The 15,269-nt window shown below is 46.2% G+C and overlaps 1 protein-coding gene across 1 annotated transcript; it reads right to left on the bottom strand.

Annotated features, from left to right (window-relative positions):
* Positions 1-6,719: 6,719 nt before the first annotated feature.
* On the bottom strand, positions 6,720-12,734 carry SERTAD4 (SERTA domain containing 4). Its single transcript, XM_040985294.1, has 3 exons — positions 12,560-12,734; positions 11,308-11,423; positions 6,720-9,203 (listed from the first exon to the last, which is right to left on the bottom strand). Exons 1-3 carry the CDS (start codon positions 12,732-12,734, stop codon positions 8,466-8,468), a joined length of 1,029 nt encoding a protein of 342 aa, XP_040841228.1. The 3' UTR covers positions 6,720-8,465.
* Positions 12,735-15,269: the final 2,535 nt, after the last annotated feature.

The raw sequence follows: 15,269 nt of genomic DNA, 5'->3' as shown, positions 1-15,269 counted from the left end.
CGCCCGAAGCCCTCGCCAGCCAGAGTGGGGGCGGGGGGCACGGTCGCGCCGGCGCCCCCCGGATCCCCGCCCGGCGGCCCCGGCTGTGCATGGGGAGCTACCCCACGTTCAGCCCTGCCCTACCCCCACGGCCTGCAGGGCACCCCCTGATTCACGGCCTGGGCTGCCCGCTCAGGTGCCAGGGCCTGATGAAAAGTAAAAGGGGGATGAAAGAGAAGCAGCCGCCCTGCAGACCACACAGCTAATCCTCCCATAAACCTGGAGCAAATGAGGGGAAAGGAAGCACGGGCCAGCTACAGATGTGGAGGGAGCCTCCGGGGATCCCCAAATTAAAACTCGTTGCAGGGAAGCCCTTGGACCACCACCAAATGACACTAATTGGGTTCTGGGACCATAATCTTGGCTGGTATGGGGCGGGGGAGCAGTTTAGTCACAGCTGTGAGGACTGTCTTCATAAAAACAAGCGGGGGGGGAAGTCTGGTCTTTTATTAGGCATCAACCTGGGGGAGAAGGGGTCTCAGGGATCCCCGCCGAGGTGTAGGCCTGCTGGCTGCTCCAGGCAAAGCCAAGCCCGTACCAGGAGGAGCGATGTAGCTCCTGGCTGGCTCCGCGCAGGCATGTGCGGGAGTTAATGACCCAGCCTTGGTGGGAGAGCTCTTGGGATTGAGGGTGAGGAGTGTGCGGATACGGAGGAATGTGTTTCAGACAATAGGTTAGCAGCCATGCGCAGAAACCTCAGCAGCCGCGCCAGTGTCACCCCCGTGGGGGGTGGGGTGGGGAACAGCACCCCGGGGAAGAGGAGGAAAGCAAGAGAAAACCTTGAGAAAGAGCCCAGGCTGTTAAGATCACGAATGCTTGGGCCAGAGGCCCTTGCAGGCCAGCCCCATCTCAGGGGTGGGAACACTTCAGATCCCCACAAGGTCAGGGAGCTTGATGGTGGTGCGGCAGCGGGAGGAGGGCCGGGCAGAGCTCCGCAAGAACCTCCCACTTGGTTGTAACTTCGTGGTTAGGACACAGCATTTACCCAGCCACCAATACAATTGACTGTAAGAGGACAAACAAAATCTTAGCATGAATCTCTGTCTGATCTGAAATGAGTTGGGTAATTAGGTACAGGTGTTTCCCTGAGTGGCTAAGAAGCCGTGTTCCACATCAGCGCAGCTGCACTTGGTTCCTGGCTCTGACTTCTGGCTCTGGCTTCCTGCAAACACGATGCAGAGCCTGAGCTGCAGAGGGGAGGACTCAGATTGGGTTCCTGCCAAGCACATGGGAGATGGTATTCTCGGTTCCCAGCGATGTCCTGGGTCCATTCTGCAGTCAGTCACTTTGGCTAAAACTGGCTAGACCAAGACTGGACTGATTGAAAATCCTAACTGGTCATCCTTACTCCTGGGACTTCTAATCACTGGATACAAGTATTGACTCCAGTGGCTGGATTCCCCCCACATTAAGAGGCCAAGGGCCTGGAGATGGCAGGCCTAGCTATCCAGGCTTCTCGCTGTTTCTCCCAGCTGACTCACCTGGAAGCTGTTGTGCCAATGAGGAGATCCTGGAACCTCATGGTGCTGGAGGAACACCTGTTACACAGAAGTCTCGGGACCCCAGCATGGTATCGCCTTTGTCTGAGCCATGCTCTGGTGGCCAGTTTGCATTCCCAAACCACCTGGGTCAGTTTTGTTCTCATTTTATAACCTATCACTCAGCAACCATCACTGCAAGCACACCTTGCCTTGTAGAAAAACATGCTCCTGAAACATGGGAAGCGATGCACATATAATTTTGCAATCCTACTTTGAGACCCTGCACCGGGGACAAGTTTACTGGCAGGATGAAGTGATGAGTGCAGCAGGGACAAGTTCTTTCTAGGTGATCTGGTTTTTGAACTTAGAATTCATCAGTGAAAACTATCCTAGTTGCTTCATGATCGGCTATGCCCTCAAAGTTGTAATTATCCAGAAAATTCTGCTTGGCTCAGAAAATCACAGAAGGAACATTGCTGAATCTAAATTAACACCCACCATCACCACCACCACCATTTCTTTTGCTTGCTACTGCACTTTCTTCCAAGTAAAGACAAGATCTAAGAGAATCATTCAATACAGTAACAGTGAACTTTGGCAAATCCCAAGAATGAGTCAGAGGTGAGTGGCTTTTCATCTTTTCACTTGTAAGGGACACCTCTTCATTCCTTCCACACAGCTAGTTTTCTGAAAGATTCTTCAAAACAAATTGCAGTAATTAAAAATAATGCCTTGGGGCCAGCATTGTGACGTATTGGGTAAAGCTGCCACCTGCAATGCTGGTATCCCATAGGGATGCCAGTTCGAGTCCTGGCTGCTCCACTTCGGGTCCAACTCCCTGCTAATGTACCTGGAAAAGCAAGTCCTAAGTATCCTACATTCATATGAAAGACCCAGTTGAAGCTCTTGGCTTGGGACAGTCCCTGTCTACCACTGCAGCAATTTGGGGAGTGAACCAGTGGATGATCTTTCTGTCCTTTCTTCTCTTTCTGTAAACTCTACCTTTCAAATACAGAAAATAAATCTGTTCGAAAATGCCTTTATTTTTTCAGAGTTCCTTCTCAGGTGGTGATAAGTGTATTAAAGTGAAACTGATTTCATCCAAGCCACAGATAAGGAAATCTGGCATGGGTCAGCCTGTGTAGCCACTTGTAAGTAACATTGTGGCTGCAGTGGGCTTTGGAGAACATTAGTCTAGACACACCTCAGGGGTGACTACTTTTCTTTTTTAAAGTATTTATTTATTTGAAGGACAAGGGGTAAGGAGAAAGAAATTTGCCATTTGCTAATTCATTCCCCCAAATGGCTACAACAGCCAAAGCTGGGTCAGGTTGAAGCCAGAAGCCCCATTCAGGTCTCCTGTGTAGATGGCAGAAGTCTAAGAACTGGAATCAATCTGCTGCTGCCTTCCCCAAGCACATGAGCAGGAAGCTGGATTGAAAGAAGAGCAACCAAAACTAGAAGCAACATTCCAAGATGGAATGCCAGGATCCCAATTGGCAGCCAACCTCCCAATGACTACTACTGTTTTACATACCAAAACAAACAAACAAAAAAAACCAAACAGGGTAAAGGGGATTGGGCAGGGGGCGGGGGGGGGGCAAGTTTGCACAACTTCAATGGCAGAGCTTGGATTTACATGGGGGCTTTCTGACTCCAGACCCTATTCTTGGTTCTCTACTACATGTCAGGCTCAAGAAATCCTCTGCCTCTGAGTCTGAACTAACAGGAGCGATGCCCTGGACAACGGCCTATGCATAACCATGAAGACGGTTTGGTGGGTTTACTGCAAAGCACAGCACTAAATAAGGACTTGGAGAATGAAAACAAAAAAACAAACAAAAAACCCGCCCAACTCCAAGAAAGTACATACCATTTCTCTGCAACACTTCAGAGAAAATGCTTCAGTTCCCGAAATGCTATTTCCTGTCTTTAGGAAGCTTGAAAAAGAAAAATACTTCTTGTCTTCTTACCGTTTTAGTCTTCACACTTTTCCTTAGAGAAGTGAACACATGCTGCTAGATCCTCAGGTTTCTTCCACTCTACTGACTCCGAAAGCAACCCCTAACCTTTGGCCCAAATCCCTTCCTTAGCTTGATATTCTCCAGCTTTTCCTTCCTCTTCATACACGGGTGATTTGAGTTTTGAAGGTAGTTTAGATGTTTGAGTGCTATGCCAGGTGCATTTCAGAGTCATCTACTCCCCTCCTGAGAGCAAGGCCAGGACGACCCACACCTGAATTTCATTCCTTGCAATTGTTTCAGGGGTATCTGTAGAGTCAACCTGTAGGATATTAGAGCAGGGCTCCTGGGCGAGCTGGGGGATGCGGCCTCCTCAACTCAGCTGCTTCCATGGAATGATCTGGACAGTCAGTCATCAGCTAGCTCGCACCTGTTCCTCCCCAAGTTCTCATACTTGCCTACTGACTTTGGGTTTTTTACAGGAAGCAAGATTGCAACATCTCGCAAGTTCTGCTCGATGTGTATTCTCTTCCCAATACATGGCACTTGATTTTATAATTTTAAATTAAGGAAATAGTTATTTAAATGGATTGGAAAAATAGGGGGAGTTTCATGAGACATGACTAATAACCTTCCTATCGGTTTCATTGTGGTCAAAAGCAGGTGTTTTCAGGCTATGGATAAGCAGCTTGTATCTTCAAAATTAAATGAATCAACAGCAATGGGGAAAAAAAACCTCAGTCATAGACAGCCCACCAGAGAATTGTTTACCAAAGACGACGAAGCTCATGGCGGTGGTTTGCAAACACCACCAGACTAGCTTGTATAAATTCCCTCCGTTTAGTCATCCTTCTTCAGCCTGTCACAGATACTGAAGGGAAATGCAGAAACAGGAAATTACAGACTATTTTAAACAGCATGTTTTATTAAACTCACTTGCTGATGCACTTTATGGCAGGATGCGAGCTTCAAGTGTTCATAACTTACATCTTCACAAGTACTTTTGCTATTCTCCCAGCTAAAATATGGCAGGAACCCAGGCTGGAAACAAGCTCTAAACTACTCTAAACTAGCAACTGTTTCACCCCAGGTCATGTCACTCTAGCACATAAAATGGAGATGTTTTAGAGAGAGGCTACCATGCTTACACAATGTTGACTCTTCAGGAAGTAACAGAGGCATCTTGCAACTTAAAAAAAAAATCCTAATGCATTTATTTTAAACCACAAAATCAAAGCACAGCATTCATAAAATAAATGCCTAAAACACATCACCTTTTCTTTTATTATTTAAATACTGACTTTATTCTTCTAAGCACAGGACAGTTCGGCATCTATTGCTATCGCCTTCCTGAATCCTTGTCTTTGAGGAGACCTAGTGAAACCAGCAGAGATGCGGCAACCTTAACTACCAACAGAAGGATTTTAAGTGCAAAGGGCCGTCATAAAGATGAATTTCAAAACTCATTTTACCCCCAAGAACATGTCCTGTTCAACTACTGGAGACTCGTAAAAGCTGCATCACATAAGTCCTGCTGTCTTGGATGTCTGCTGTGAAAGATGGTGTCTCTTAACTCCTATGCCTTCTGTGAGTTGTTTTCTCCTGTCCTGATACACAGAAAGGAAGTGATCAAGTTCATGCCTGGAGGGGCGGGTAGCCATGCCTTGCCAAAGTTAACTACGGGCTCTAAAAATATATGCCTTCATCCACTTGCTTCTGTATTTGTTTAGCAAAGTAGCTTGTGAAGCGTTCTAAATTTGTATTGCCTTCAAAGGTCAGGCCAAAGCATGAAAAGGCGCTTCACTGTAACGGTGGGTCGGCTGTCAGAGAGCAGCTTCTGCTTCTCCAGGTGTCTGCTTTCCTCCTGCTTCCCTGCAAGGCTGCTCCAGCCCCCTTCAAGGTGAACAGCAGACTCCCAGGCTTTGAGGAGTGGGAAACCTGGGATGGTTCCTGCCCCCTTTTGACATGTGTCTGCCATACCACCTTCTGTGAGCAGCCACTTTAAGACAGAAAGGAGACGGAAGAGAAGGAGCTAGTACTGCTGGGAAGCAGGGCCACTTTTAATAAGCACAGATTTCCCTTAATCTACATGGAAGTTTGGATCCTACCACACCAAATTTTACCTAAAGGATGACACAGCAGTGAGGGGAGCTTCTTGCATAGATGGTGGTGAGCAGGGTAGGGTGGAGGGTGTTGTACCTTCTCCAAGTCTCTGCAGACCAAACCAGAGCACCAAATTGACAGGTTCCACCTGCACCAAAGGGATGCCTTGGCCACTCTTCAAGAATCTAACTTGAGATGCCACGAATAGAAATGACAAGGCTGGGCACTCAGAGACCATATAGTTAGGAGCCAACATAATTAGCATGGTGCTTCATGGTAACCACAGGAAAAGGTTTGTAATTGAGTGGGTGTTTGGGGATGACTTTTTGAGGAAGGAGAGAATGTCTTTCAGTGTGTTGGTAATGTCCTGGATACAAAAACCTGAAGTGCAAAATATGTTTATATCCCTGGATTCAAAGGCACCACTTGTTCGCCCACAGATGCATTCTAGTAGCTTCTGCTGAGCAGAGTCCATGTCTCCAGTGGGACCTGTCCACCATCAGCAGCCTCTCATTAGGCAGCTGAGGCCTTCCAGGAGCACTGTCATAGCAGCAGGGCTATTAGAAAGCAAACGGGCAAGTCTTCCATACTTAAATCTCCGTGAGGTGTGAAGCACATGGTAAGAGTGCTGCATTTGAACTGAATGACCTCTCAACTTGCTTTCTCCCATTATCAAACACAATCGTGGCCTCTAAGAATAACGTGAATACAGAATGGTTTGGAATGCCACTGGCAAGCTCTGGCAGCTGCTGTAACTGTTTATGCTTGGGTCCTAGTCTTTCAAAAGTCTGCCACTTCAAAAGGGAATCAGTTAGGATTCAGTGTTTACAGCTTTGGGCTATGCATTTTTTTTTTTTCAGAAACTTTGTAAAAAAGGAAAATTCCCACATCCTTAGGATACAACCTTATTGATCACCACATCATCCCTTCATGCTGTGCTTCTTCACAGAAATCTAAATCTATACAACTAGGACCATTCCACAACACATGTGGGATTGCCTCTTAAAGGACTTTTAGTTTGAAACTCCTGTATGTCAATTGTCTACAATTTCAGGATGCTTTAAGGTTTTTTTTTTTTTAAATGGGAAACAAAAATGGAAAAGAGAAATATAGCCAACAGCCATTAAGACAAACCTTAATGAATTTTGATCATTTTAATAAATATATATCAAGAAAACCTCACTTTATTACAACACATTCATATACAAGCATCTATCATCTAAATTGTCAACATCAAATGTTTATCAAATATTGAAAATAAAGGACAAAACATTACTAGGCTATTTCGCTATAACACAAGAAAATGTTTCAAAAATTGGTCCTTGTGGACAACTGCCCAAATGATCCGACTCATACACTGTATGAATGAGACCTATATTTAATAGCAATAATCTTAAAAAGCTTTATCTTGGAGAAACCGGGAGGACTCACTTATTTCCTCTGTTTGGCATTGAGTTCTTACGAAGTTTAAAGAGGCTCAAGTCAATGAGTAGCCTTGGCAACCGGCACACAGCCTAGCAGGAACAGTTGGCTGGAGTGGACGGAAGGCAGGCAGAGGGCCTCACCACACACTCCTGCAAACGCACAAATTAAAGACATCATTGCAGAGAATGTTGAGTAAATACACAGTAACTGTTACGGATGAAGTCCCATTTCTCCAAAATAACTTCTCCACGAGCTAAAATCTTCTTTAAGAGAAACCTTATTGATCACCACATCGTTTATTAACATTGTGCTTCGTAATCAATAGCAAAAAGTCATATAAAAAACCACATGCTTTTATAATCTAAACAAGTGAAATGATGCAAAACAGATGAGAGGATAATGCATGCCACTGGTTCATGAACTTCATTGGACAAGAAAACAAACCAAAACAAAACAACCCAAAACCCAGAAAATCCAAACCCAGCAACAGATGGTTGCCATAGAGAAGCCCAGGCAGCCCGTGCTGGTTTCTCTTGGCTCTCTCCTTTGTCCCTCCATTCCCTATCCAAAAATGCCAAAGCCAAAAGCAATCAGGCATCGAAAATAAAGAAGAGAGATGTCGACTCAAAAGGTGAACACAACAGTTCAAAGTTAACAGTTTCCAAACCATACTGATCCACCCTGTTTTATTTTTTTTTCTCCTGTTTGTTAAATCCCTGCTGTAACTCTGATTCATCCTTAATTTTCACATTGGCAAAAATTAAGATAAAGTAAGGCACCAAGAATCGCCCTGTATACCACCTCTCTCAAAGCCTCAGCACCCAACCCACCACAGGCAAGCCAGGAACTTGCAGGGATCATGGTCTCCACGGACTGTGGGCAGGTGCACTTTGTGACATCACGTCCCGTTTGCACATCACATGAGGCTGCTAAATACGAATACTTAACAGCACCAGGAAGCCATTTCACCTAGCTCCCTGTCTTCAGTCTCTTATGTAGAAAAAAAATAAATGCATCACATAGGAAACGCAGACATCCTTTGCTGGTTACATGGCTTGGATGACCAAATAACCGTCTACTTAATTGGCAAACGCGTTGAAGGTTCTTAGCTAGTGTCAGGCTCTTTGGGGGTTAGGGGAGAACAGGGGCACTGGAGATGCCACAGGGACACACTGTCCCCCAACCCAATCTATTGATCTTGTCTGTAAGAAAACTAAGACTCTTCAGCATCAAGTCAACTGTTTTCTTGGGAAAATCATCACATTGATAAGTAGCTTGCTGATGCCTCTGTATAGATGTTTAATGCAATCTGCTCTCCAGGCATTACAACGACACGGCATGTTCATAGCATAATTTTTACCAGTTGTACAAAACTAGAAAATCCATTCAAAATAAAATTTATGAGAGCTAATTGATCATGCTGGGCATGCATCAAAGTTTCAGGGAAAAAGATGGCTCATATTTTACTTCCTTTGCTGCAACACAGTTTATTACCCGGTGAAGGTTCCTTTTTCCTTAAAGACTTTTTCCAAGACTCACTGACATTGTGTTTTTCATTGTATCCAGTCTCAAAATAATCATAAAATTGGCCTTTGCACTCAAAAGCAAGGTCGTGTCCCACAGGTTCATGGCTGAGGGGGCCACCATCTCTGCTGATGTCATTTGCTTTCTCATCACTTAGTGACCTGACATTGGTGACAAAGATTTCATTGGCAGGTATGTGGCCATCGCTTTTGTACAGAGGTGCACTGCCTAGGTCAAAATCCACCTGATGGGAACAACTTGGTAATGGTAGAGGGGAAGAGGAAGAAGATGAGGAGGAAGAGGAAGAGGAGGCGGTGTTGGAGGCACTTCCGACATTAGCATTGACAGAGAAGGGTAAATTTAGGTAATGACCACCACATTCTTGGTAGAAGCAGCAGGCATGAAATTTCTCGCACTCCTCCTTGGCCATCCGCGGTCGTTTCCGGTACGGACAGTCTTGAGTCATAAACCACTCCTGGGCCGAGGCGCCGCTGAAGGAGCAGGCAGGGAGGCACCAGTTGTTCTGCATGATGATCTCTCCATGGATTCTTTTCATCAAGTTGTTGATGAGGACAGATCTTCGTAGGTACACTTCTGGGTCATCAATGAACTTGAGCTTTTCTAAAGACATATAAAGGATGTGGGCTCGTTCCTCAAAAATCGAGATGGTCTACAAGTCAAAAACAGAGAGAAAGCTTAGGGACACTGGCAATGTACGGCTACTGGCATTGACACATTGCTTTCTGGGCAGTGAGTTTCGGAACGCTGAGGCCTAGCTTCCTCCAGCTTCACTTGCAGATGCTGTCCCCAGTCCCCAGGGAGGCCGAAATCCCTTTCTCTCACCCACAGGTGCTCCTGTCCCCTTCCTGACTTATTGTGTGCTCAAGCACTTGGGGACTGACCCCAGGACAATGTGGAGAGAGGTTGGCAATGGTGGCACCCAACTGGAGTGTTCACTCTTTTTTTAGGCCAATCAAAAAGATGTCAGAATTCACACTGGATCTAAGCTCTTAGAAGTCAGGAGAGCTGTTACTTAGGAGAGCAGAGGGTTGGGACTAGAGACAGGTGCAAGAAATGATTCTGGTTGTTGCTGTGTTTTAGTTCTTGACCTGCCTGTTTCGTTATTAGGCAATGCTCAATTCTGTCAAATTCACCAAGCTGCACTGAGATGTTTGCATTTTTAAATACATGCGTAAACAGGCACACATGCACGTGCAGACTGTGTACCAGTAGACTTTTTTTTTTTTAAGATGCCAAGCTGCAGGTCATACTAATCATTCTGTATGCCTACTCCAGCCTTCAAAGAACTGACTTCAAGTGCTGCCCCTTGTTTCACCCTCTGGGATACAATCACCCTTGCTAAAGAACAGAACAACAGAAACCATAAAGGAGACCTGGTCTACGAGTCCTGGGGACCACTTCTCCCAGGTCCTGGACAAACCAAGCTGGAACTTAGTCTGAGGAGCTGGGAACCAAACTCAGTCAAGGCCAGCCCAAGAGAAGGGACTCCATCTGCAGGGAAAAGGCCAATGGCTGGGGAAGTAGGCTGGTGTCTTAACAGCAGCATTTGAGGGATGGGACGTGAGGAAGGGGCAGGAGCAGAGAGGAAAAATGAACTAAAAATTCTCTCTAAATTTCAGGTAACCACAGACTGGGGTTAGACTTCCCTTGACTTAATAATTTTTTTTTTTGGTTGTAGGATCTTTTTAAAGGGAAGTATCATTGTGGGAAAAAAGAGCTATTTCAGAGGTTTAGTTTCCCATTTTCACAATCCTATGCACTTTCCCCCATTGCATTACCTTCCTACTATATAAGAGAGCTTCAGAAAGTTTGAGGAAACAGAATGAAAAAGCAACACAGGGACATGCATTTGGGGTGAGGGCGAAGACATCCCACACTGGCGGGCCTGTGGTCAAGTTCCAGACTTGCTCTCTGTCCATTTCTCTGCCAGCGTGTACCCTGGGAGCCAGCAGGTGATGGTCCCAGCAGCTGGGTCCTTGGTACCCCCATGTGGAAGGCACAGACTGACTTTCTCTCTCCTAGCCGTGGACTGCCACAGTCCTGGCTTGCTATGGGCATCTGAGGAGTGAATTGGTGGAGGGGAGATCTCTCTTTTGTCTCTTTCCCTGATCTTGTCCCTGTCTCTGTCTCAGACTTTTTAAATTAAAAAAATAATTTTTAAAAACAATTTTCATGAACTTTTGGAAGTTTCTTCACATATACCAGTTAGTTCCACCCCCCCCCTTTGGGAATAATTGTGTATTTCAACAAACTTCACATATGCAATGAATGCACAGTGAAGTACCTTTCCCCACTAGGAAGCTCACATTGAGGCAAGCCTGCCTGCCAGCAGGGCAGAACAAGGCCTGAGTAACCAGTCCCACGTAGGCAGGCGCAGAAGCCCACCGGGTTCAGGGCTCGGACCGGGGACAGCAGGTGAGAGGAAATGAGCGCGTTCCCCACTCGTGAAGGAGTTGAATCACCATAACCCTTAGTGCACCTAGGAAAATACTAAGTCATACGTAAAAAAGACACTGTTGGCTTATATAATTTTGTTATTTCTAGGAGGAAAAGATCTCTTTCTGGCTCTTTCTCCCAGTACTTATGAAAAATAACACAAGACCCAAGAAAGTGACAACGATTAATGCGGCTCTGCTGAGATATGGCTCATGCTCATTGCTTGGGTGAAACAATTTAATTTCTGGAACTGGATCAAGCAACTGTTACTTAAGTATCTTAAACTCTTAATAAAAATGACTATTAAGAAAACATACTTTATGGCTACAGCTGCTGAGTGGTGGGTGAAAATCCTCTTCTTCCACATACTTCCTCTTAAAGTATGTGATCTTGGATGTTGTTATAGGATTTGAAATTCCCCTGTAATGTGATCCTGTGGTAATAAATCAGATACGACAAATGACATGCGGTTTGCCAGAGGTTCTCCAAACAAAATACTTTCACTTCCTTTCCTTCTAGAGGGTAACTAGTCTGCATATTTGTCTGTACATGCAGTGATTAAAAATAAACACTGGTCTTGATAGGTGCTATCAAGAATCCTGACCCAGGCCAGGTGAGGACGGCTGGGCAATGACAAAAGAAAATGACACATTTCAACGTTTACTGCATTGACTTAATTCCAGGCACTGGCATCAGCATTCGTACAGGGGAGGAGTGTTTCCAACTCTGAAATCACATTAGTGCCCGTTCAAATTGTCTAGGTGAATCCATGACAACATAACATCACTGTGCAAAGTACACACATGCTTGACCACACCCACTGATGACGCAACAAGCTCCAAAGATCACTGACTCTGGGCTAACAGACAAGTGATTGTCTGCCCGTTCAAGATGCAACATTCCCTCTTTGAAAATACAAAGGTAAAAATTATAAGGTATCTAAGATCCTTTCACTCAAAAATGCAATAAGTCAATCATGAATAAAAGTAGAGTCTGTTAAAGACCACAGCTTATAATACTTTCATTTTTCATCAGACAGGCTCTGTTAAGAACTCACTTTATATTCTTTTTTGTTTAAATAGCCAAGGATACACAAAAATCCAAAGGAATTCATCTTAGACTTTGAGAATAACAAAACCAGGAATAACAAATTTCTTAGCTTCAAAAGTGTTCCCCTACAAGAACCAGCACTGAGTGTGTCCTACTAAAAAGAAGACACACAAAGCTGTTGGCCCAAGGGCAAGGGCTTAATGTCTCAGGGGATGCAGACTGCTTTGCCACGCCCACCACCAGGGCTTACATACCTTGAGACAGGCTTAACATCCACCCTCCGCAGGGTAGAAAACCCAAATACAAATACTCCACTCCGCTGCTGGCAGGAGAGCAGGTGGATGTAGCAGATTGGACTGTGATTTAAATATCGCCTGTGATCCTCTCCTTGGAGCCCTGGGCTGACTCTCAGCCCTTGAAGCCTGAACACATTCGTTCTGGGCTCAGAAGAGCGCCCCTGCCACCACCTCCCATCTACCAGCCTGGCCCAAGAGGGCAACAGAAGGCCAAAGGGAGTACCTGCCAGAGGGGGCCCGGCACCCCGGTCTCCCTGCAGAGGGGCCTGCAGTGGGCCAGGGGGGCTCGGGCCTCTGTAGCTGTCAGCCTCCCATAGTGTCTGGTACCCGGCAATTTCAGCAGCTCCTTCCGAGACAATGGGCTCGCAGAATCTATTCATGGACAGAACCAGAGTCATCTCTGACAGCCTCAGATCTGCGAAGAGAAAAGAAGGAGAATAGCCCTGGTCACAAGCAAGCCAGGGGACGGGCTCGGAGTCCTCATTCCTTCGCTTTGGGAAACTTTGACTCCCTGTCCAACCCCTTCACCCTGCAGCATTTTGAATTTTTTTTTCCAGAGAAAACCTCAGCGAAGTCTTGCTGCCATTAGCTCGGCCTCTGTGTTCAGCAATCTGCATTTCCTGGGCGGCTTTTGAAAGCCCATTTCTTATTGTTCTCCGATTCCCCTCGGCCCTCTTCCAGGCAGCTGCTTTGCCTCCTAAACACAGTCTCCTCCTGACCTTCCCACGGAAAGTGTACCGCGAAGAGGCAGGGCCAAAACCCTTGCGCTTCTTCCCTATTAATAAAGCAAAATCAATTTTCTAGTCAATCCCCTGGGAGTCTCCTTTGATGAAATCCACTAATCAATCACAAGAAACTGGTGGGGGGAGCCCAACAGATGCTCAGGGGTTTGGTGTATTCCGCAACCCCCTCACCCCCTTCCCCCTCCTCCTCGGCTGGCCAAAGCCAGCTCCTCTCCAACACTCTGGGGCTCCCTCCACCTTCTCCTGGGGCGCAGCCGATTCTGAGACACTTGGTAGTTGTTTCTACCAGCCCTGATCGGCCTGAACTGGATCTGCCTCCAGTCAAAACACTGCGAGATGAAGACAGAAAATTGGCTCCAGTTTCAAGCCCTGAGTTGCAGTCCCACAGGAGCCAAGCACAACATCAGCGGAGCAGGCAGAATATTAAACAGGAGCCAGGGCTCTGGGGCCAGAGGCAGCCAACAACTCTTCCCACAGCCAAAGACCAGACACCAGGCAAGAACTTTCCAAGAGGCAACACCTCCTGGCCGCCCTGCCCTCCCGTTCACGCCTTTCCTCTGGTCCAGCAGGGAGATGGGAAACTCTGCCCAGAGCCAGGGCAACACCTTGTATGGAGTGGGGGTGGGGGTGCTCCTTGTCTTCACCTGGTCCTGGGCTGGGCTCAAGCTGGGATGCGGAGCTAAGTTCAAGGGCGATGGGAGCCTGCCATCAGGGCAAAGCAACTTGGGAGACCATGCCTGGATGGTGGGGACAGCAAAGCCGCCTCCCAGCCTCGTTAAGCAGCCAATTACTTAGGAGACCAAACAGCCATTCTCTCACTTGGCGGCTTCCAGAACTGTCACCGGAGTGACGTGGGCTTGCTTTCTGAAGATTGACTGTCTTTCAACTCGGCACTAAGGGTCTTATTCTGCCTTTCTTTTCCCAATTACACAGCTCGTGATGTTCTGCGGAAAGGAGCAGCTAGGGGGAGACCATCATGAGACCATCATGAGCTACACGCCAGGACAAGGGCCACTTCCAGGTGAAAGCAGGGGGACCCGCCGGGAAAGAACAAACAGCTTCATTAAAGTGACAGTGGCCTTGGGGCTGACAGAGCGGCTCTTGGCAGCAATGACTCCTGAGGTCTCCAAGCCAGGCCTTCTGACAGGCAGGAAAGCCATGCAGGTGGGCGGGGCAAAGGGGCTGCTCTGAGCCGTAACCCACCATCACCTTCTCTTATACAAAGCGCTTCCCAAAGCCAACGGCAAGGACTCATTAGGAAGCCTTATTAACACAGAGAGAAACAGGTTCAATTCACCTCTATAAAGAAACAGAGTGGATCATGCCACTTATTTTTCTCTTTGAGGCATCAACCAAGACATTGAACCTATGTTAATTGAACAAACTAAGCTATTCTAACTTAAACTCCAAATCCAGGCAAGGCATCAGAATCTCGTGGTATTTCATTCTCTGGAAGATATTCCTTCAGTAGTTCAATGTCTTCATCTATTCCTAGAGATAACCACAGCAGAGAATGCTATTGCAGGGAACTTTTATTACTCAGTAGCCCTCTGCTACTGAAGTCAGGATACTGCCAGCTTGCAATGTGCACACATTTCGTGCGGACTCTGGGGTAAGACCCAACAACTGCCTGTGTAGAACTTTCTTGACATACACACAAAGGCAAGGTGAGCAGCCCCCCCTCCTTTCAGGAAAGCATCGCACCGTTCCTAGCAGCAGTGACCTGGTTGAGCAGCACATCACCTGAGCCTCGTTCTGCTTTATAACACGATTGTTTATATTTTCATGACTTTGGAGGAGCAGTTTTTTGATTGTTCACAATTCCAGTGTTTGTATTTGTTAGTCTTGTTCCCAGCATATGAAATTCTATCATTATGTATTGGAACTTGAAATGTGACCTAATAGTTTTTATCCTGGCTATTTCTTTTGTTTACAATGTCTAATTTGGGTAAGTTTTTTTTTTTTTCTTGAATTGGAACCGGTTACACACAACATCCTAAACTGGAGTGGCTGGGTTCTGACAGTGATTTATGTAAATCTGAATAAAACATGAATGAGTTGGGATTACTGGGGAATAGGGAGGAGATTTTTACCAAAGTTTTCCTAGTCTATTTAGAATTTACAGTAGGATGTTAACAAATCAAGAAGGCAAGTTTAGTGCTCTTGAAAAGCTGGCCTATACAGTAAGTC

This window comes from Ochotona curzoniae, unplaced genomic scaffold, assembly GCF_017591425.1.
Source record: "Ochotona curzoniae isolate NIBS_2020 unplaced genomic scaffold, NIBS_Ocur_1.0 contig_430, whole genome shotgun sequence".
Classification (NCBI taxonomy): domain Eukaryota; kingdom Metazoa; phylum Chordata; class Mammalia; order Lagomorpha; family Ochotonidae; genus Ochotona; species Ochotona curzoniae.
This window is presented reverse-complemented; position numbering and strand designations above follow the sequence as displayed.

Bases quoted from the DNA above. Each gene is read 5' to 3' on its own strand.
- SERTAD4 (XM_040985294.1), bottom strand. From the start codon at position 12,734: ATGACTCTGGTTCTGTCCATGAATAGATTCTGCGAGCCCATTGTCTCG. The intron at 11,424-12,559 runs GTACTCCCTTTG...TTATTACCACAG, and splicing joins TGCCGGGCCCCCTCTGGCAG to GATCACATTACAGGGGAATT. The intron at 9,204-11,307 runs GTATGTTTTCTT...TTTGACTTGTAG, and splicing joins TCAGCAGCTGTAGCCATAAA to ACCATCTCGATTTTTGAGGA.